We start from the raw sequence: 23,521 nt of genomic DNA, 5'->3' as shown, positions 1-23,521 counted from the left end.
TTTCAATAGTTAAACCCAGGGCCCAGAATTTGGTGCGACACCCCTGCCAGGGGGTGGTGTTGTGCGGTCTGCCACCCCAGACTAGCATGGATGGATCAGAGATGGGAGTTGGCCAAAGAATACAGAGTAGCCTTTGGAAAGGTCCACGCCACTTGCTGGCAGGAGGAGCTCTCCGTCCGGTAGATCTGCGCGCGGGTCTTGCACACGCCGAAGCGCGCCGCCAACATGAAGAAGTCGTGGTGAAAGGTGCGCGTGAAGAACGCGTAGAGGAAGGGGTTGGCGCAAGAGTTGATCGGGTAGAAGAGGACTAGCAGGAGCTTGGAGTCGGACACGGTGATGAGCGGGTGCTTGAAGGCGGCGGAGATGGCGAAGAAGGAGATGGGAGCCATGCATAGGAAGTCCGTGAAGATGAGCACGGCCATGCGCTTGGCCACGTGCGTGTCGGCGCGGGGCGGTGCGGACGAGCGGTTGCGGACGTTCAGGTAGATGCTGAGGTAACAGCCACACACGCAGACGAAGGCCAACATGTTGAGCACGAGCAGAGACACCACGTAGACCTGGGACAGGACTGATTCCACGTCCATGGGCAGGCAGATACTCGCCTGTGATGAAGAATGAACGCACATGAACACAATGCTGTATATTCACCGCATAATATGCACGCATATACATGTGTGTGTGTGAGCATATATTAACTCACTATTGCAGTTAGAACTGCAGACCTATTCCCAATTTTCCGCCGCACTCCACTTTAACTCATAGCATCTTACGGTAGCACCTTGACGACCTTGCAGGCTTAGGCAAAGCTTTTGCTATGGATTCAGAGCGTCTGCTAAATGCCTGAATTGTAAATTGAAAATTGTATACTGTATGTGCAAATGGATTTGCTTACATTTGTGCACTCAGTTAAATTAGCGCTCTGGATATTACTGTGACTGATTGCAGTGGTGTATTGAAAACATGTAAAATGGGTCATTTTGCATGATGAGTAGTAAATACTTATACTAATAATTGTGTGCTTTTACTCAAGTAAAGAATTCCAGACTTTTACTTGTAGCCTAAGGCTGCACCCACACCAAAGTAGAGTGGATTCCCCATTCCGCCAATGTATTTCAATGGCAACGGAGTGGTTTCATGCCAGTAGAGGAATTCTGCGTGCCGTGCAGACTTTGCGTTTGTGCTGGAGCAGATACATTCTCGGGTTTTCCCCCTCAGTCCAGGAGTCGAAGGCGGTTTTTCGGATTGGGGAGGGTTCTGGAAGTGAATGCACTCTCTGCGTTTTTAGTCAGCCGCGCACAAAAAGGGTTTATCCGCTGTCGACCATACTTTGGTGTGAGTGCAGCCTAACAGAGTATTAAACTACATTGCGGTATTGATACTATTACTTAAGTTAAAAACGTGAGTACTACAACGACTGATCGTGAGTGAACGGCCAGGTACCTTGGTGTAGCTGCTGACCCCTAGGACCTCTACAGTGGGCAGCACGGCGACCAGGGCGGAGAAGACCCAGGCAACTGCCATGACAACGCAGGCGTGCCGCAGCCGCATCTTCCGGTCCAGGCGCAAGGCGTGCGTGATGGTGTGCCAGCGTTCCACTGTGATGGCCGTCAACGTGAACACAGACAGCTCGCTGGCAAACATCTGCAAATGGCACGCATGCACGCATATACACACACACATATACGCATTTGTAACTCATATAGCAGAGTGACTTTGTCACATATTGTCACTGTCGGGAAGAAACCTCGTATCTCCAAGTTTCAAATTTGTAATTTCTTTCGCAAAGTAAGCACTGCTTCATCATACAAGGCCATTGCACAAAAGTAGTGAAAACAGCTGATCTACAAGCACACAACGCCTCGTGGTGCGAGGCGTTGTGTGCTTGTAGATCGGCTGTTTTCACTAGTTTAAATACTTTTTTAAATTATAAATATTGTATGTTATGTACTTATGTTGTTGCTACAGTATGTTGTTTTGTGCTGCTGAGTGGTGGTTGAGTCTTGATGCATGCATTGTCTTGTGTTTTTTAAAAAGAAAAGAAAATGTTACATTACGTGTAATGTATAGAATATCCAATAAAAAACTGTATTAATTTCTTTTTTATAAATACAAAACAAACGGTTTTGGACATACAAGGTTTCCACCCAACAACGACGATATACAAGTATACTTGCACATGCACACAATCTAGGCCCACTGAAAATATTTGCATGCACGCACGCAAGCAAGCACGCACACGCGAACACACACACACACACACACACACACACACACCGTGAAGAAGCCTGCAGCGTTGCAGCCCGGGCCCGTCTGCCAGTCGATGGCGTCGTTGTAGTAGTGTCCACGGGTGACGATGTCCACGGTTGCTATGACTACCAGGTAGACCCCCATGCACAGGTCGGCGAACGCCAGGTGGCACATCAGGAAGCGAGGGACAGTCAGCTTGGTCTTGGTGCCTATGACAACAACAGAGTACAACACACACCTGCAAAAGTGAGACCTCTGGTTCATCATCCCATTCAATGATGATAATCATGAGAACACTACAGGTAGTTAGAATGACAATATACAGCAATATACTGAACATTCTTCTACTGTATGTACAACAGCTAACCTGTTCTTCCAAGTCAGAGACAGGCACATTTATAACTCCAGATCAAATAGATTTAATTTATGCCTGCCCGAATACAAATGCAAAATTCAAAAGAGTACTTTCATATTCAGGAGTTATAGAGTGGAACAAACAGACATTTTTGACCGGATCTCTAGAAAGGTCAAAGGGCTCTAAGAAGACAGAAATTCAATGTTTTATATATCTGATGCCGATTTTGATTGATTAAAGACTTCGATAATCTAGCTATTAATTAACCGAATGAATATCTGTCTGCCGTCTGACCGTCTGTATGCATGCTGACAGCACTGATACTAAACATTGTCGCCACCATGGTAACAGCCACATGCTGAAACAATGCCCAAATTTGGAGATGAGTAACAGCCGCATGCTGAAACAATGCCCACATTTGGAGATGAGTAACAGCTGCATGCTGAAACAATGCCCAAATTTGGAGATGAGTAACAGCCGCATGCTGAAACAATGCCCACATTTGGAGATGAGTAACAGCTGCATGCTGAAACAATGCCCAAATTTGGAGATGAGTAACAGCCGCATGCTGAAACAATGCCAACATTATTTTGGACATGAGCATGCTGACATCACTGAACTCTTCACCAAACACAGCGGATTAGCTATTCTTGGCTAATGTTCCTCCCAGAATATGGACGCTGGGGTTCAAGTGGTTAAGGTCAGTGTTCCCTTTAGCAACATGTGCAGCCACGCACCTAGCAAGATGAGGAGAACGGCAGTGTTGCCTAGCAGTGCCAGGATGGAAATGATCCAGATGAGGACCCTTAGCGGGGTGTCGGCCATGATGTCCTCGCAGGGGTTGAAGGCGTCAGGGGTGGGGGTACAGCGGACGTGGGTGACGTTGGTACAGTGTTCATTCCAGAAGGCAGGGTCATTATGACTCACATTCATCCTGGAACACCATGTATGCCAGGTTCTAGACAGACAGACAGACAGACAGACAGACAGACAGACAGACAGACAGACAGACAGACAGACAGACAGACAGACAGACAGACAGACAGACACATACACACACACACACACACACACACACACACACACACTTGTCTTCATGAACAGTGAAAATAAAACTAACTAACTGACTGACTGATCAACTGGTCGAATGACCAACCAACCGACAGACCAACTGACCAACTAACTAACTCTGTCTATCTGTCTGTCTGTATGTCTGTCTATGTATAAACACTTTCTATATATGAATATTCTACCATCTTCTGACAATGAAGATGGTAGTTGTGACAAACAGTATTCAGATATGATGTGCCAGTATTTATATGAATTATTCATACATGTTTGTATGGAAGAAAGATAATCCACTGCAATGTCACGTCTGCAAGAGAGTGACAGAACAGGTATGAGTATGGTTGTATAAAAGAACATGGCTGCTAGTTTGAGAGCAGTAAACCGGCACACTCGGTTGATAGCATCCTGGTGTGTTATTATTAATGTATTGTGCCATTAGCATAACTGTACCAGATCTGCTGCTGTAGGCCCATGTCAAATTTGCAAACTCATCAATCGTGCTGCCGAATGCTTACCACCCTCAAACTGGAAGCCACGTGTTGTCAATAGCCAACTCTGTGAAATGTAAGTCTCAGTGCGAGTGTACTACAGTACCTGTTCCTGGGCATGTTGAGGAAAGCACAGCAGTGTGAGGGGTAGGTGAGGTCAGCATCGGTTAGCGCTGTGAACAGCTCCAGCGGTGGCAACTTTTTGAAAGACTTCGCAGACTTTGCTATCAGCGACTGCAGTCCACCCAGGATCGACCGTGGAATGGAGCTCAGCTTGGTGTGAGAGATATCCCTGCAAAAAGGAAGGATGACAAAGGCACAAGGAGAGAGAGAGAGAGAGAGAGAGGAAAATCCCCTTGAAGGTTAATACAAAGTCTTATGGCAAGCACCGATCGCGGTGTCAGAGAATAACTTGAGAAAAACAACCACCCCACAATTATCATTTAAAAATAACCAGATAACACTTGGACATTGTAATATTTGTTGCAACCACATTTCAGCATAATGTCTGTCAATTTATGGTTTCACTGGATCCCCCCACACACAGACCAACTGTTCTCTGTTCTGTCCCCCGCATTGTTAGTCATGGTGCTTACAGTGTGACCGGCCCACTGGAGCCCAGGAAGGCATCAGGATCAATAACTGTGAGGTTCTGGTTCCATGACAAATACCTGAATGAGAGAAATTGAGATATAGAGAGGAGAAAGAAAGAAAGAAAGAAAGAAAGAAAGAAAGAAAGAAAGAAAGAAAGAAAGATTGTGTGTTAGTTAGTTTGTCTTTTTTGGCATGTGTAACTGTGTAGGCCTATCTGTGCTCCCAATGATGTCAAGAATGACTCACAATCTTTGCATCTTGGTGCCATTAAAGGCGGCTCTGTCAATCTCTCTGATGTCATTATGGTACAGCCGTCTGTCAGCGAGAAGATAATCCAAGTTAGTCATACGACTGCAACTGAATAAATCTGTTGGTACCAGGAGACCTGTATAAGAGCAGTGGAAATATCCGAAAAAGTGCCTGCAAAGCAAGCATGGTGCAGAAAATGCCTTGTTGTTTGCGAGAAAAGAAATGTGCAAACAATGGTGATGGTTGTCGGGTAAATTAATAGATCAAAAAGAAGTCAAATAAATATCAGTAATGTAAATAATTACACATTCCCTGTTACCCTGTTTTATAGGTCTCTCTGTTCTGCTTAATTGAGCAGAAGTCAAATTGAGCAGACATGCAGAGGGTTTAGAGATGGAGACAAGGGAACGTTTGATTTATTAGTGCCTATTTACTGCTCACTTAGTTTTCAAGTGTGTGCGTGCGAATGTGTGTGTGTGTGTGTGCGCGCATGCGTGCGATGCATGTGCGTGTGAATTTAAATAATGAACAGACAACTCACATGTCAGGGATGCGGGCGCCTCTGAAGGCATTGGCTGGTATTCTGTGTATGTGATAGTTCTCCTGAAATTCACTAACAAGCACAAATAACACATAGATGAGCATGTGTTTGTACTCTACGTGTATGTCTAGTTCGGTATATATATTAATGTGTGCGTGCCTGTTATGCGTGTATTATGTCAGTATAATATATTATAAACAAGTGTTTGCCAAGTCTATAAAAGCCCCACTAGCAGCCCCTACATGCTGCTCCTTACACACAACTAGACCAAAGCAGTTTGATCTGACAAAAGATTCTTATACTGTCAATAGTGGTCCTCGAAACAAATCTATTGTCCATTGGACTGACCAATGGAAAAACCAACCGAAATTGCCTCTAAATTCACATACTGTACACAGTCTGCAGTCGTTGGCAGGGGTGCTCTAAAAAGTTCCAATTCTCTCATAGAACGCACATGCTGAATTGGCGGGTTGGCTCCTTATTTGCATGCATTTGCATTCTGCACGGGCATGATGAGAATAAACATCCAGCCCCCATGGCCTCTCAGTGAGCGCAAGGCGCAAGCTGATGTTTAGGTAAACCCAAAAACAACTGTGAATGTATTAATAATACACTGTAACAGAACACCTTATAAACACCATATAAAACTGTAATTCTATACCACAGAGAACTATCTTGCATATAGGCCAATGTGTTTCCCTATATGTAAATATGATGTATGATCTAGCTCTCTCTCTCTGGCTTCCACCCCATATTTCTTCTTCTCTTATTTAAAATTCAAATGTACTCTGATTGGCCTGAACTTAAAGGATGGCAGTCGACGGTTGGGGTCTGATTCATTATGATGAATCAGCACTCCCAACAATTTATTGCAACTCCCGCAGGAGGCTGACTTACACTAGAACGTCATCGGATGCAGAGTTGATCTTAGTGAAGTCTGGGAACTCTGTCAGTCCAGTGTTGATGATTTTCCTGTGTTACACATCACCACACACAGACAGAGGACAATAATCAGTCAAAACAAGGTGATATTTCAGTCAAGCAAATACAGACAATGATATAGGAAGAGGAAATCTATTTTATCTGGAAAGAATGTATATCAAAAATACTAAATGCATTTGTGAAAATGCATTTCCAATGTCTAAAATATGTTTTGTCAGGAAACAAATTGGCCAAAGTAAATGTATTTACTCTGGCCAATTTGTTTTGTATTCTCACATACTTGAACAATACTGTATATTGCTGTGTATGAAGTATAAAATGGAATCAAAGTAAAGAATGGTACAGAGATTTAAGATGCTCTAGTCTGGGTCTTCCATACTTTGGGTATGTTGGCGGCCTCCAGTGGCAGTGAGGGGGGGGCTTGATGCTCGTGGCACTTGTCTCACCAGATCACTGATGCTCATTGCAGCAAATGTACAGCATTTAATCAAGACGATCCAACAAGGGACACTCTTGGAGCTTGCCCTTCTTCGAACAATGGGCTGATCATAAGATCAGCCCATTGTATACCCTTTCAATCCTTTACAGCAGGGGTCCTCAACCTTTTCAGGCCGCGACCCACAAAATAATCATATTTTAACTGGGGACCCCCCACCCTGACGAGCACTAAGAGTTGAGGCATTACATTTTGTATAACACAGTTCTATTGTGAAAATAGCAGATCTACATGCTCACAACGCCTCGCAACGTGACGTGTTGTGAGCATGTAGATCGGCTATTTTCACAATCTCTGCCTCTAATATTTGACAATTTGGCCAATGTTTAATTTTTCATGTTAGAGGCATTCAAAAGTCCTTAAATTGTCACTTGTCAAATGTGCAGATAGCCTCTATACACTTAAACGTTATGTTGGTTTGTTTACAGTTGAGTGAGAAAACAATGTTGCACATCAATCATTAATTAAAACATTAATCATCTGGGGACCCCCGAAAATAATTTGGGGATCCCCTTGGGGGTTGAGAAGAACCACTGCTTTACAGGACTTAGATTTATAAAACACTTGCATTTGTACTTAAAATATTCTATAGGCCTAGTGTAGCTTTGAATTCGGGATTTGGAGGAATATTAAGAACCAAACACCAAGTTAATGTGGCAGTCAGACACAATGATGTTTGTTCTTTCCTGAGCCTAGGAGGTACTGGTAATTATTTTTTATCGGCCTGAGGCATTTCTTTTGTCATGAGAGGACCTATGCAGTACCTGAAGCAGGTTTGTGACCCAGTTTTGGTACAAAAAAAGAGAGACTATGGGGTGAAAGCCTCACGGGCAGGGGTGTCGCACCAAATTCTGGGCCCTGGGTACAAGGATTCACTGTGGGCCCCATGGATGTTCTTCATAGGGGGAACTGGGAACGCATTATTACGCATTATTTTCAGCTTTAACTATTGAAAAATTGCAGATATACATGCTCACCGCGTGGCACCGAGTGCCGCGCTGCGAGCTTTTTTGAAAGATTTCTGCGAGATCTTTGAAAAATGTTGAACATTTTGCAAGTCTTTGAATATTACAAATACTTATAAGGTTTTCTGAAAAAAAAAAAAAAAAAAAAAAAAAAAAATATATATATATATATATATATATATATATATATATATATATATATATATATATAAAGATCTGTATAAAAAAAATTAGAATATTGTGTAAAAGTTAATTTTCTTCTGTAACATAATATATATTTTTAAACTTTCATATAGTTTAGATTCATTGATCATGCAGTGACATATTCAAAAGATTTTTTTTGTTTTAATTTAGATTTTTATGGCATACAGCTCATGAAAATCAAAAATCCATATCTCAAAATATTAGAATATTCCACACAGCCACTCAAAAGAAGCATTTATAATACAGAAATGTCAAAGTTCTGAAAGGTTATGTTAATTTATGCACTCAGTACTTTGTATGGAATACTTTTGAACAAATTCCTTCATCAGTGGGGCGTGGCATGAAGGTGGTCAGCCTGAGGTACTGCTGAGGTGTTATGGAAGCCCATGTTTGCTTTTATAGAGGCCATAAGCTCATCTGTGTGGTTGAGTCTGGTGTCTCTCATCTTCCTCTTGACAACACAACACAGATTCTCTGTGGGTTTCAGTTCAGGCCAGTTGGCTGGCCAGTTAAGGCCAGTAATACCATGGTCACTACACCAGTTGCTAGTAGTTTTGGCTCTGTGGGCAAGTGCCAAGTGCTTCTGGCTAAAATAAATCATCATCTCAATAAAGCTTGTCAACCTACGGAAGCATTAAGTGCTCTAAAATCCCTGGGTAGATGACTGTCTTGACTCTGAACTTGATAAAATGCAGTGTGGGCAAAACCAGCATTGCATTGTATTGCAGGTGTTGGTCCACTGTGTTTCATCAAGTTCAGAGTCAACACAGCCATCTACCTGGGGATTTTAGAGCACTTTGCGCTTCTGTAGGTTGACAAGCTTTAAGGAAATGATGATTTCCTTTAGCCAGAAGCACTTGGCACCTGCCCACAGAGCCAAAACTACAGTAACTGGTGTAGTGACCATGGTATTACTAGCCTTAACTGACCAGCCAACTGGCCTGACCTGAAACCCACAGAGAATCTGTGTTGTGTTGTCAAGAGGAAGATGACAGACACCAGACTCAACCACACAGATGAGCTTATGGCCTCTATAAAAGCAAACCTGGGCTTCCATAACACCTCAGCAGTAAATCAGGCTGACCACCTTCATGCCACGCCCCACTGATGAAGGAATTTGTTCAAAAGTATTCCATACAAAGTACTGAGTGCATAAATTAACATAACCTTTCAGAACGTTTACATTTCTGTATTATAAATCCTTCTTTTGAGTGGCAGTGTGGAATATTCTAATATTTTGAGATATGGATTTTTGATTTTCATGAGCTGTATGCCATAAACATCAAAATTAAAACAAAAAAAGCTTTTGAATATTTCACTGCATGCACAATGAATCTAAAATATATCAAAGTTTAAAAAGAAAAAAAGAAAATTAACTTTTAAACAATATTCTAATTTTTTTAGAAGGATCTGTATGTATATGTTTCTATGTCAGTGGTGCTCAAACCTTTTCATGTGAAGGACCCCCAAAATGATATGTATTTGGCCACGGACCCCCATCTCAAAATATTTAGTTCCAGGGACTGGACTGCGCGGCACTCTGTGCTGCGCTGTGAGCTTGTAGATCTGCTATTTTTCAATAGCTTAAGTATAAAATAAGTAAGGCCCCTCCACCTTGGGCCCTAGTAACCCCCCCTTGTGACGCCCCTGCTCATGGGGCAATAAACTGTGCATCCATATTCATAACTTGGGTGAGAGTTTCCCATGTTGCAAACAGACCACTCACATGATCCTCAGGTTCACAAGCCCAACGAATGCATCTCCATGGATGACCTTCAGGTTTCTACTCTTACTTATGGATCTGCAAGAAACGCACAAAAACAGTCAGTTGAATGCATGCAGACACAAGGTCATTTGAGGAATTTCTTGGGATGAACAAAGAACATCACAAATGCCATCATGCGAGGTGTGACAGACAGAATTCATTCAGCATTCATGATTCCAAGGGGGATCTCTGAATCCCTGAAGGGTACCAAAAAAGGACTGTTTTAGACTTAAACTTTCTATTTGGGCCTGGCCCTTAGACCATATGGGACGTCAATCATATTTAATAGATATACTTACATCAAAGTGAGCTTTGTGAGATTGGCGAAGGCAAAAGCAGCAATGCTCTTCAACTTTCCATTCTCCGCTATGTAACTAGATGTGTGAGATAACAAAAACATCAATGAATATGTGTGTATTGTGTAGCCTACCAGCTAAACATGCCACGCATCACTGCAGCAATCTGTGTTAGTTTTCCACAGAGAGTTACTAAGAACTCATATTCTTTCTGTGAGATTCTGTTTGGATGAAGCATAGCCTTGGCATTGGTTGCACGTTGTCCCAAATCAAATGAAAGACTAAACATATAAAACGTAGTATATGACTTGAGTTACAGTATGTTTGGTGCATGTCTGTGTTCCTACACTCGTCTAGTTCCACATCGAAGACAAAACAATCACAACACTCATCAGTGCACACTCACGCACGCACGCACGCACGCATTTAGGGCACACATTCTCACTCAACAGTGCACATTGGCGCACACCAAGTACATTTACTCAAGTACTGTACTACTTTACTGGAGTATTTCCAATTTTCAGTACTTTTACTTCTACTACATTACGCCTCAGAGGCAAATATTGTGCTTTTACTCCACTGCAATTATTTGAAAACTTTACAAAACATAATATTGGGTTGAAGTGGTTAACTTAATATTATGTTTTGTAAAGTTTTGTAGATCTGCTATTTTCAATAGATTTGTATACATTTTAAACATGTGAAAACCTGTGAAATGGGACATTCTGCATACTAATGAGTACTGTCTACTTTTGGTTCTCTATGTACATTTGATACCAATACTTTTGTACTTTTACTCAAGTAAAAAAACAAAAAAGAAATCCTGTAAGGGCACGGTACATTTTATTCTACCTACTGTATGAGGGTGGAATCTGCCAATGCAGTTCAATGGGATTGGAGCGTTTTTTTTTTTTGGGGGGGGGGGGGGGGGGGAATCTGCAAATGGCAGCAAACATTCCCATTGAAATGCATTGGCAGAATCCGCCCTCATAGGTAGAATAAAAGTGTGGTGTAGAGATTATTTCTACGCTGCGGTACATTGATAATTTTACTTGTGTAACAAATTTGAGTCGCTCATACAACCACACTTACATTTTCTGCAGCTCTTGCAGGTTGGTGAAGGCCCTCTCTGGAACCTCAGTGATCCCAGTCTGTTTCAGCACCCTGTTGACACAGAAGACAGCCAATCATAACATTTCTCTCTCAGTAATGATGATGGCATCACAGATTAGTTGTGACCGTAGGGAGCAGTTAGTACCAAAACCTCCGCCTCATGTCAGTCACTGTCACGCTCCATAAATGGCTAATAATATCCCCCAATGACTTGAATGGGAGAAATTCAAATGGTAAGGCAGAATTAATTTGCAGGTGTGGCAACCACACAGTAATTCTGTCCATGTCCCTGTCCCTTTTATGCCCATATGTTGAGATTAATATACATTTTATACTCTCAAGAGTTAAATTATTGTTTACAAGAAGTCTACACGATTAGAGAATGTAGAAGTTGTTTTGCCCGTCATCTCTCCGTTTGGTACCACATCAATACAGCACAGAATTGTGGACAGAATCTTTACCCAACGACAACAACTTTTGGGTCTGAGAGTCTAAATCTCATCAAATGTTGGTCCGTGGCTCAAATGCCAAATAAATAATGGACCTTGATATGAAAAGGGTTGAAAACCACTGCTCTAGTATGATCAAATCATTTACGAAAAAACGACATGCCCAAAGTAAGGGACACCAGCTAATTGTGAATGTGCTGCTATTGAAATGGCTGCCCATTCATTCTGGTAAACACCCAAGCAATGAATCCCTGAGCCTTGGCCTCAGGGTGGAGCAGAGCAGAACACACACATTGCTGCCTCCGAATTCCTCTTAGGTCTGCTCTCCTTCATTCACAGAGGCATACGGACGTATACATGCATGTGTGCATGAGTACAGTATATATGAGTGCATGTGTACATTCCTTTGTATGTGGGTGTGTGATTATACCAACCAATCCATGCTTAGAGGAGTATCTATAGTATCTATACTGTTTTTAATTTGTTGTACAGCGACCTTGAGTGCCTTGAAAGACTCCTTATAAATACAACGTATCATTATTATTATTTGTGTGTGCATTTACTATAGGTATTGGTCTCGCACACATACATGCACACACGCATGCATGCGTGTGATGCACACATGCATGCATGCACGGCGCACATGCACACACGCACAGTCGCACACACACCGCACACATGCATCTCGCTTCCTTTTCTGCCTATCTCTGGTCCTAGCCTTGAGATTCCAGGTCAGTGTTTACTGCAAGTGACTATCACCCTCTCCCCCTGACTGAGGTAGCTTGAGATGAGAGCTGGCGAATGATGGCAACATTGGCACTTTTATACATCACTGGAATCGGGGTCAATCTGGGCATGGAAGATCTAGAATATACACTCATACTCTCACCACAAACCATTACAGTGTCCTTGAGTAGTGAATAACACAACTGTTAGTTGTACAGAACTATTCCCAGGTGTCACTATGTATAATTAAAGAGTGTGAAAAGGCAAGGAAGGTTGCTGACAGAGTATGCACGCCTGCTCGGCACTGGTTTTAAAAGTCTATTCTGGCGTGTTATTTTATACAAATCAGCCAAAACAGAGTTGAATAACGGATATTAATACAGAAAACACACAAAGCAAGGTTACACAGTTAATGTTTCCCCCTGCCAAGGTTATTAGTCATCGCTTGATTCAGATGACATAAAAATGCCCTTTCACCTTGCTTCTGTTCTGCATAGCACTGCATGCTTATATTTCAAATAATTAATCTCACATGTGGTGCAAAGTGCAATGACACTGAAGCAAGCACAGATATCTAACACTTGCAAATAGCATTACAGCTGTGTGTGCGTGCGTGCGTGCCTGCCTGCCTATGTGTGTTGCACTGTGTAACTGTAAAATGACATTCCAGCAGAGAATGCATTCAAATGGTAGACTAAAGGGGTGCAGGATTTGTATCTCAGCCAGTTAGAGCACCTACCACCATAGCTCCTTCCGTGTGGACCCCAGAGTCTAATGTGACTCCCGAGTCCCATCATGCTTCTGCCATGTAGGTTCCCTGTCTCCTGTCTGTCAAAGAATATATTGCAAAATACTACTTATAAAGCATTGAATGGTTAACTTTTTTTCCAAACTCACTGATGCACCCAGACTTTGGTTTTACACAGGCAAGAACACATTGCCCACAGGTTGAAGTTTAGTTTGCATACATTTTGCTTAACTTGATAATCATAAAGCACATTGAAATAAACAGGTTTTCATCATGGCATTGTTCTGTGGCTCTGGTAGAAACCATTTTGTCCACCCAGGTCAGGTGCATACCATCTCCTCATCACCAGGCCTACTAATTATGCCCTTGCTGTCAATCAGCCAAGCCTGGGAGAGGCCCCTTGTTGCCCTGAATCATCCAATCAATCAATTATCTAACAAACTAATCTATAATGAACTACTATAATGCCAAATAATAATGCCAAATAATACAAAATAATCAAAGCTACAATAACGATAATTATAATATTAATGTAACAAACAAAAGCAGTGCAATGGTTTCTACATTAGGATTCAAATACATTTCTGAGCTTACACGAAGAACCATCCAGACCTCTCAGGTCCTCTGGGACAGGCCTGCTCTCTGTCCCCACAATGCACAACCAAACGTGCAGAAGCAGCATTCCCCTTTTATGCTCCACCAAACTCCCATAACCAAACTTCTGTTTGGTGAGTTACAGCACTGCAATTGCATTCTTAGTTTTCAGTTTTGATTTTGCTAGACGATGACACATGTACCACATCTTATAGATGTGTATGATATTCACAGTGAATGCACAGATGGCGTAAGCGACATACAGTACATTCTCATAGGTGTGTGTGCGCGCGTGTGTGCATACTCACAGTATCTCAGTGTTAGTGGGAATGTTGTTGGGGAGAATCTCTGTGACCCCCCTGCCCTCGCAGGTGAAGACTTTCTCTTCTTTCTGTTTCCCGTCTCCTTTCCGATGAGCCGTGTGCCCTCCTGGCAAGCTCATCACCACCATTATCATCATCATTATCATTCTCATCAGCATCACTTCAGTCTGCGCTCCTCTTCCTGCACTTGAACGTTTGTTTACCTCCTTATTGCTTTGCGTCTCTCTCTCTTCTTTTCTCCTCTGTCGCCTATACTGTAACTGTTGGGCCTGCTGTCGTTTTCTGGTCTTGCAACTATTCTCCTGTGCTTTTCTCTCTCACTCCATCTATCTCAGTATAGTCTCAGTAGGTTTACAAGTGCAAAGGTCTTCTTGAAGAACTCTCACTTCTGTCTGCAGCACCTGTTCATCTCTGTGTGTGTGTGTGTGTGTGTGTGTGTGTGTGTGTGTGTGTGTGTGTGTGTGTGTGTGTCTCTCTCTCTCTGTGTGCTAATGTGTCCAGAGAGAAAAGGAATGAAAGTTGTTGTTTCTCCCCATGCTGTGTAATGAGAGTGAATGTGGGGGCGTGTGTGAAGCTTTGTGGGAGTGCGAGATAGGAGGTCTCTGTTGAGTAGCCTTTGTGCATGTGTTCAAGCGTGTGTGTGTGCACGTACAAACCGTAGGCCTACGTGCAAGTGTGCATGCGTGCGTACATGTGATTGTGCATGTGTGTGTGCGCGTGCGTGTGATACCCTACTGCAAAAGGGTACGTGTGCAGTCTGTTCATGGGCCTATGGGAGGAACAGTGTATACCTTATACAGTATTCTCCCCACAACCAGTTCAAAGGTAAGATCAGGTTTTATGGCTGATACATAGATGACTTTAAATTCATTTTCACGGATATTTGAATTCTACAAATGTCAGAACTCAATTTACTTTAAAGGAGTAGTTCATCCCCAAAATGACTTTTTTTCTATTGATTACTCATGCCATGGAGAGTAGAGTTCAATAATATCTTTTGGTTTTTGTCACATTCCTAAGACAAAAATGTGATTTGAGTAAATTTACCCCCATTGATTCCGGATGGTGACCCGTTTCGAAACGGGTCACCATCCGAAATGAATGGGGGTAAATTTATTGTTATCACATTTATGTCTTAGGAATGTGACAAAAAACTAAAAATATTATTGAACTCTACTCTCCATGGCATGAGTAATCAATAGAAAAAAAGTCATTTTGGGGGTGAACTACTCCTTTAAACAGATTAAACAGCATTTCATTTTTTCCATCTTAACATGATGAAAGGCAATGGTTGACACCACTCCATACTACTGTTTGTGACAAGAAAACAGAAACTCATGTGTTTTCTTTTTACTTTTTTTAAGAAGGAAAAAGAAAAATATGACCTTGGATGCGGATTTTCACAAATATATCTTAGATACAATTTATCCACTCCATTAAAATATACTTTCTATCAAAATACAAATACTTTCTAATTTGACATATTTATTTTAAAACATTTGAATGATCTCACCATCACCTTATGAGTTAACCTCCCCTAAATTAAGATCAACACAAATTAATTTGTCATTTGGCATTCAAGACAAGAAGATTGAATGTAATAATATATTTTATTATTATATTCAATCTAAAGTGATAATAAAGCCACAATGGAGTGAGCAATGAGCAAAAACCAGGCTTTGCCACCTCCCTGAACCGACAGAGAGCAGCTTTCAACTATTAAGCTTTAATGTTTAGATGTTCTTCACTGTCAAAGCGGAGCAGAATGTGCCTGAATTAGCTATTAAATATACACAACGCTATGTGTGATTGTAATTTATATTTATTAAAATGCAGAGAGACGTTTTATTAATTCATTTATGATTCCCTCAAGGCTGGTGTTCTTTTAACACTGAGCCAAAAGCCAAGCAGACAAAACTTTAAACAGCGTGATAATTGACATTAAACGTATTTGTGTACTTTTAAGTTCTTTTTCTTTTTTTGGAAGTACAAATGAGTGATTTCAGACCTTGATTTAATCTGGCAATTTACGCAAACAGGTGTGCAACTTACCCAGTGCAAGGTCGGTAGAAGCACATCGTCATTTTAGCTCACGTTATATTAAAATAATAATAATAATAAAAAAAACATCACAAGGATGCAACTGGGACGTATCATTAGTGATGTAGCCTGAGGTCAACGGGTGTTTTGTGTCTAGAAACATCATACACCCTTCCAACAGGTGACCCAGCCGGGGTGATCTAGTCCCGACTTACGTCCCAGTAGCTACAATCAGTCCTATTAGGGGAAGATAGGGCCACTCAATCCGCTGTTCCGGGAAAACAATCTGGCGCGTGGAAGGACGGAAGGCTCTGTGGGTTGACTCCTCCTGAACGAAATAAAAATAAAATAAACACAAATAAAAATAAAACAATTCACAGGAGGCAGCCAGTGATCACCCCATGTGCACACACTGCACAGTGCACATGCCCCTCCTACGTCTCTCCATGGTCCACTGCTCTCACCACTCTCCATCCAAACCTTTCATTCGGCTACTGCAGGTGGTTGGGCCGCAGGTGGTTGGGCAGCGGTAGTACTGTCTGCAAGCTCAACTTCGGAAAAGGTGGTGCTGCAGTTTCAGTTTCAGTTTAGGCATTTAGCAGACGCTTTTAATCCAAAGCGACTTACAATAAGCAGATAAAAAACATCACAATAATAAACAAGATAATAAGTCAGTACATTAACAGCAATATAACAATGTAAATGGATATCTATCTAGAGAAAAACACAATATAATCAAAGTTCTAAAAAAAAAAAAACTAAAAAAAAAAGAAAAATGCTAACTAGCTTCATGTATGGTCATTGATTTTACTGTAGTGCTAAGGGTTTTAGCACTACAGGCTCCGCTTGCAGCTTGAATGGCCCTCCTAAAGGCCTCACTGTGGATTTGGTGGACTTAAAGACACATATGTATATATTATGTGTCTTCCTCACGGAAGACACATAATATAGACCTACCTCAGAAGGAAAGCTGTCAGTAGCAGTGGCTCAGGAGGTATAGAGCGGCCGACCAGGAGCTGAAAAGGCTCCCGGTTCGATCCCCGGCTCCCCTTGGCTTAGGATGTCCTTGAGCACGTCTTGGTCACAGTGGTGTAAAGTAAACAAAGTACATTTACTCAAGTAGGCCTACTGCTCAGTGTTATTCCTCCTGGATCTTAGCTCTGCGTTTGATACAGCAGACCACTCGATTTTAATTGAGAGATTAGAGCACTGGGTGGGTATCAAGGCACTGGATTGGCTTAGCTCATATACTGTACCTTACGGGCCGGAGCTTAGCTGTCGTAATTGGAGAGGCCACTTCCTCCTGGGCCCCCTTCACACGTAGGGTCCCACAGGGATCAACCTAGGCCCGCTGTTGTTCTTCATCTGCATGATTCATTTGGTAACACTATTCGCACCTATGACATAAACTTTAATAGCTATACTGACGATATAGCTTTACATTCGGCTAAAACCTGGCTCAGGAAATATGTCTCGACTTCTGGCCTGTCTCACCGACATCAAACACTGGATGACCCAAAATCCAAACCTCCCTCACCCTCCCCTCAAAACTTGGTGCCCTTTCCGCAAATGTCACACCTGCAATAATCAAGTAATTCCTGTCAACCTTCAACCTCACAAAACATAATTTATGCCCTCATATCATCACACTTTTTCCACCACATCTTGGGGACGTGCAGGGCAGACTCAATCAAGCAGGAGTCACAGGACGCACTCACCACAGTATCGGGCGTTTCACCTTGGGTGCAGGAAAGTTGAGAACACATTCCACTCTAAATCATATTGCCATCCTAGCAATCAGCTCTGGTGACGTTCTGAAGTAAACACTGACCATGACATAGAAAAACAATAGGATAGTAAAGACATTTTATTAAGCATGATTTATCTAAGAAATAAAGCATTGCTTTGAATGATTTCCTAATTTTAACATAATATGTTCCTAATAAAATAACCTACTTTTGGACTTCTCCCAATAGCCTTTACCTAACCAACACCAGCTTAAACACTTCAACTCTTCTATACTTATTTTTTGCATGAGGTGAAAATTATCATTACATTTTTTTAATTTTCAAAGAGTTTTGAAAATAACCGATCTACAAGCTCACTGGTGCGTGGCGAGCTTGTAGAATAGCCAAGGTATAAATCAGGCTTCAGTGGTTAAAACTGCATAAATTCAATCTCTGTTTGATAGGAACTTGTTACCTGTTCTGCTTCTTTGCTCCTGTGAATGCAAATGAGGCAAAATGCAGGCATAATTAAAGTCTAATTAAAGTCTGTGACTCCTGTCTGAGACGTTCCCTGCCAAGCAGGCAGGCCTTTCTTGCTAAATACCTAGCGCCAGGCTGCCAGCATGCTATATTATCAACAATGGAAAATCACATACTGCATATGGGAGCTTGTTATGCAGTCTGTTCATGCTGGGACTATGGGAGGGACCAGTATATACTGTATAAATACAGTATATTCTCCCTGCACCGCCAGTTCAAAGATAAGAACAAGTTTCATGGCTGATACCATAGATTATACTTTAAATTCATTTTCACAGGCACTGAACAAGTGTTATCATTTCATGGATATTTGAATACTACAACACTAGAACTGAGTTTTCAGCATGATTTTAAAGGAATAGTTCACCCCCAAAATGTCTTATTTTCTATTCTATCAATTACATATGACACACCCCATGAAGAATTGAATTCATGGATCTTCTTTTCTTTTCTTTTTTAACTCATTGCATGCCAGGCCCGATAGTCCCGAGATTATTTCAATGTCTTTCCCTGCCAGGCCCGATAGTCCCGAGAATTTCCGCCATTTTGAAGAAAAAAAAAATTCAAATTTTTTTTTGGACCCCAAAAAATGTAGTAGGCATGATAGAAATCGCGAAATTGCATGTTTAACCCCCATAGCAACCCCATCTATCAAACATGGCAGCCATCTTTGTTTACATTTTAGGAAAACATAATGGCTTGTATCTCATGAATGCCTGAACGGATTTCCATTCGGATTTTTTTGTTTGAAAGCTGTGAGCAATGTGGACACACGTGGTGCATTATCTAGGCATGGGTGTGCATGATCCGTGCACTATGAATTACATGGAAGTCTATGGAGACCAGTGGCACCATAGAGTACGAAGCTATTGTTAAATGGCGGGGAATGTGTTAAGCCAATAATTCGATGACTGGCTGCTCAGTAGGAGACTCAATTGAGTGCCCTGGACATCAAATTATTGTCTCAGGAATGCATCAAAAACAAAAATAAAATCTCCATGGGGTGCAGGAACGTGCAGATTATGGGCTGAAATTTCTAAAGGGAAATTTTGGTGAAAATATCGAAAATAGCAGACCTCCAAGCTCTGCGCAACGCGTTGTGAGCTTCGAGGTCAGCTATTTTCGATGCTTGATTTCTACACATTTCTTGATTTCAACATAAGACGCTGCATTCAAGTTTAGGAGAGTTTGGACAAAGGCAGCATTCTCAATGCATATGGCATTGAAAGAGGGCATTTGCATTTCTTTCACCATAGTAAAAACTGCATTCATGATCTGGAGTGGGCACTTTTTACAGATGCATAAAAAGGGCAGGGGCTCGAGCCCCCTTTGATGGCTATGTGTGCACGTGCCTGATGGGGTGTATAAATTACCATGATGGTCAAATCCATACTACTGCAGTGTTGGTAACAAACCACACATTGCTGTGAGCAGATAGAAGTCACGTAGGCACGCAGCCAGGTCATTTATGATGGATGGAATCTAACCTTAAAGATATTGATCCTTCCTTTAGTCTATCTAATTATAAACACACCTACGTTCTTACCAGCATCTGCCATTCTCAATGACTGGCAGCTGACATCAGCCTTGTGAGTTCAGGCGCTAAACCCAAGGTCTTTTCATTCAGCGTGCCGCGGTAGCTATTGGAGGTCGTGACTTATTGATCACAAAGCAGTCGAATCTCTCATGATAATAATCATGTCTTGTTTGTGCATGTACAAGCTGGTGTGAAGTACATTTACTCAAATACTGTACTTACGTTTTTTAACTTTACTGGAGTATTTCTAGTTTTCAGTACTTTTACTTCAACTTCTTTTACTCCACTACAATAATTTGAAAACTCTATATACATTTTGGCCATTTGAAACTAATCGATCTAGAAGCTCACAGAGCTTATATAGATCTGCTAGTTATACATTTGAAAACGTGTGCAATGGAACATTCTACATAATGAGTGGGCTACTTTCTACTTTTGGTCTTTAAATATATTTTGATACCAGTAGTAATTTTTGAATTCCGGACTTTCACTTGTGTAACAGAGTATATTTGTACATTGCAGTATTGATACATTTACTTTAGTAAACTTGAACACTTTTCCCACCTCTGGCATGTACTCAGCTCCTCAGCCATCCTACACATGTGAGTTTCTTTAAATATCCCAGGGCCTGAATCACTTCTCCTTGTGACATGACAGGAGGGGAGATTTGCAGAAGCTGTGGAGAGGCTGCAGAGGGGAACAGACCTGTACAGGGGTGTCACACCAAATTCTGGGCCCTGGGTACAAGGATTCACTGCGGGCACCCCATGAATGTTCTTCATAGGGGGAGGGGGTTTAACCCATTTAGACAGGGAACGCATTATTACGCATTATTTTGTGCTTTAACTATTGAAAAATAGCAGATATACAAGCACTGCAAGCTTGTAGATCTGCTATTTATGAACATTTTGTGCAAGTCTTTGAATATTTCAAATCCTTCTAAGGTTTTTTGAAAAACCTATGTTTGCTATGGTTCTCAAACTTTTTCATGTGAAGGACCCACAAAATTATGTGTATTTGGCCACGGACCCTGATCTCAAAAGTAGTTCCAGGGACCCCCCAGAAGCAAAATTTGAGTCACAAAAGTTTGCTTAAAAAATACAAAGATTTGCTAACATTTTCACGACTTTTCAAAATCTGCTATTTTTCAATAGCTAAAGTATAAAATAATTAAGGCCCCCTTCCACCTTGGGCCCTAGTAATTCAGTCCCACTCCCCCCCTTGTGATGCACCTGTATATTAACGCAGACAGAGGGAGAGCCAGTCTGTGTGGCCCAGATCTGCTGCTCCTCTTGTGGGTATGGGAATAAGACCATGTATTATGGTGCAGAGCAGTGGTGTAAAGTAACTAAGTAAATTACTCTACTACATTTATTTGAAAACTTTAGTTTCTAGTTATACTATGCGGATATACCGGTAAATTATAATATTATAAAACATACATGAACCACTTTAGCCCAATTTTATTCCTGTAGGCTATTTGAAAATACCCGATCTACAAACTCACAACACGTCGCGATGCGAGTCATTTGTGAGCTTGTAGATCTGCTATTTTCAAAAATGTTGTACTCTTACTTTTGGTACTTCAAGTACATTTTGAATACAGACTTTTACTTTAATGGAATACTTCTACATTGCAGTATTGACTCTTTGACTAAAGTACAACATTTGAGTAATTTTACCACCACTGGTGCAGGGAGTGCACACTGCACACTGTGCACGGAAGAGCAGTTGAAGAAACAATGTTACAGTATGTGTGAATTGCCTGTGTTGGGAGGCATGCATTATACATGTATCTTTACTACATGGGTGCATCGCATCGTACTGTACATGGCTTTTGCATAGCATTGCACTGAAGGCCGTTTATACGGTGGTGGTATGTATATACTGTACATGCGACATACATATGCGCATGCATAAGATACGCTAATTAAAGGGTGTTCTGTATGCAGTTGATGTTCCTTTTTTTACTATCTGGTAGCCAGAGAGTAAGAATCTTATTTTTGTCCTGTGTCAATGCAGTTACTGTACTTGTAGCCTCGGAAACCCAGACTTTTATTTTGGCAATAGGAAGAAAAATAAAAACTGTACTTGTTAACCAGTCGTCAACATAATGTTTTTTAATCACTAACAGTGATATTTTATACTTCATTGTGCGATGACACGCACAGTGATAGAAGCCGAGAACACATTGTGAGCTTGTAGATTTGCTATTTTTGCTTATTTTTTTTTAAAGATTTGGGGACATGGAGTGAGTGTTGATCCTGAGCCGGTTCACCTCTGATAATTGTTATTACCAGAGCCCAGGAGTTAAAAACATGGATTTTGGGTTGCTAAAAAATTCAAAATGTAATCAATCATCTGGATAAGGATGAAATGTTTTGAACTGTTTGCAGGACTGAATCAGAAGCAGTCAGACACCTCTGGGGGTTGGAGGTACTATAAAACAGCGGTTCTCAAACTGGGGGTTGCGACCCAAAGTGGGGCCGTATAGGGATCACGCATTGGAAACTATTGGGGTCGCAAAAGAATGTTCCTCATAATATGAGGTCGTGCTAGAAAGGAGTTTGAGAAGCCCTGCTATAAAGGAGGACTGCCTCAAAGGTCTTTGCTGTCAGCAGTCTAATTTTTGTGACCAGTCGGCCTAATCATATCCTTTCTACTCACAGCATGCCAAGTGCACAGCTTCGCTCTCTCTCTCTCTCTCTCTCTCTCTCACACACACACACAGACTACATTTTGATCATATTTGTGTTGTGTACTAAAAGTGACATGATAATGTCAGTGAGAGATCCAAAGAAGGCTAGCAAAGAGAAAGTGTGTGTGTGTGTGTGTGTGTGTGTGTGTGTGTGTGTGTGTGTGTGTGTGTGTGTGTGTGTGTGTGTGTGTGTGTGTCTGCGTGTGTGTGTGTGTGTGTGTGTGTGTGTGTGTGTGTGTGGTAGCCTACTGTGGGAACTTTATGTGAAGGACTGGAAGTCTTTGTGATTTATTCCTCTGCAGGAAGTAATCTGTAGCCTTGAGCTCTTAAAGCAGTCTGCGTGCACACGCACACATGCACGCACAGTCGCACACACACTTCTTGCATATTGGTTTGCCAACAGACAGAAAGACAGACAGACAGAAAGACGCAAGCATACTCTCTCTCCCTCTCACACACACACACACGCACGCAGCGCAGCGCAGCGCAGCGACAGGGACAGGGACAGGGACTGTGAGGCGATGCAATTGGGACCGAGAGACTGCAAATGAGAGAGAGAGGGAGAGGAGAAAATGACGAGACAAATAGGCTTGTCAATATAAGAGTATACAACAGGTGAGGACAGGTACACAAAGGAGAAGTAACATCCTTACACTGAAGACACCAGCGTGTCCTTGTACACTGAGCTGTCCATGGACCGCAGCCCGTGTGACGTCATCGTCCACTGTCCCAGTTCATTCACATTCAGACAGACCGACTTTCATGCATAATTTATGGAGCTGACGTCAATATCGCCCAAAAAATGTACTGTATTTC

At 41.8% G+C, this 23,521-nt stretch overlaps 1 protein-coding gene across 1 annotated transcript; it reads right to left on the bottom strand.

Annotated features, from left to right (window-relative positions):
* Positions 1-95: 95 nt before the first annotated feature.
* Positions 96-14,291, bottom strand: fshr (follicle stimulating hormone receptor; the record flags this gene model as incomplete). Its single annotated transcript, XM_080747309.1, has 10 exons — positions 96-602; positions 1,441-1,641; positions 2,275-2,456; positions 3,340-3,536; positions 4,265-4,450; positions 4,755-4,829; positions 5,543-5,614; positions 6,440-6,514; positions 11,303-11,374; positions 14,149-14,291. 10 exons carry the CDS (start codon positions 14,289-14,291, stop codon positions 96-98), a joined length of 1,710 nt encoding a protein of 569 aa, XP_080603435.1.
* Positions 14,292-23,521: the final 9,230 nt, after the last annotated feature.

This window comes from Nannobrachium achirus (assembly GCF_963921795.1).
Source record: "Nannobrachium achirus genome assembly, chromosome: 18".
Classification (NCBI taxonomy): domain Eukaryota; kingdom Metazoa; phylum Chordata; class Actinopteri; order Myctophiformes; family Myctophidae; genus Nannobrachium; species Nannobrachium achirus.
Note: the sequence above shows the minus strand (reverse complement) of the source record. Positions and strands in the feature narration are given on the sequence as shown.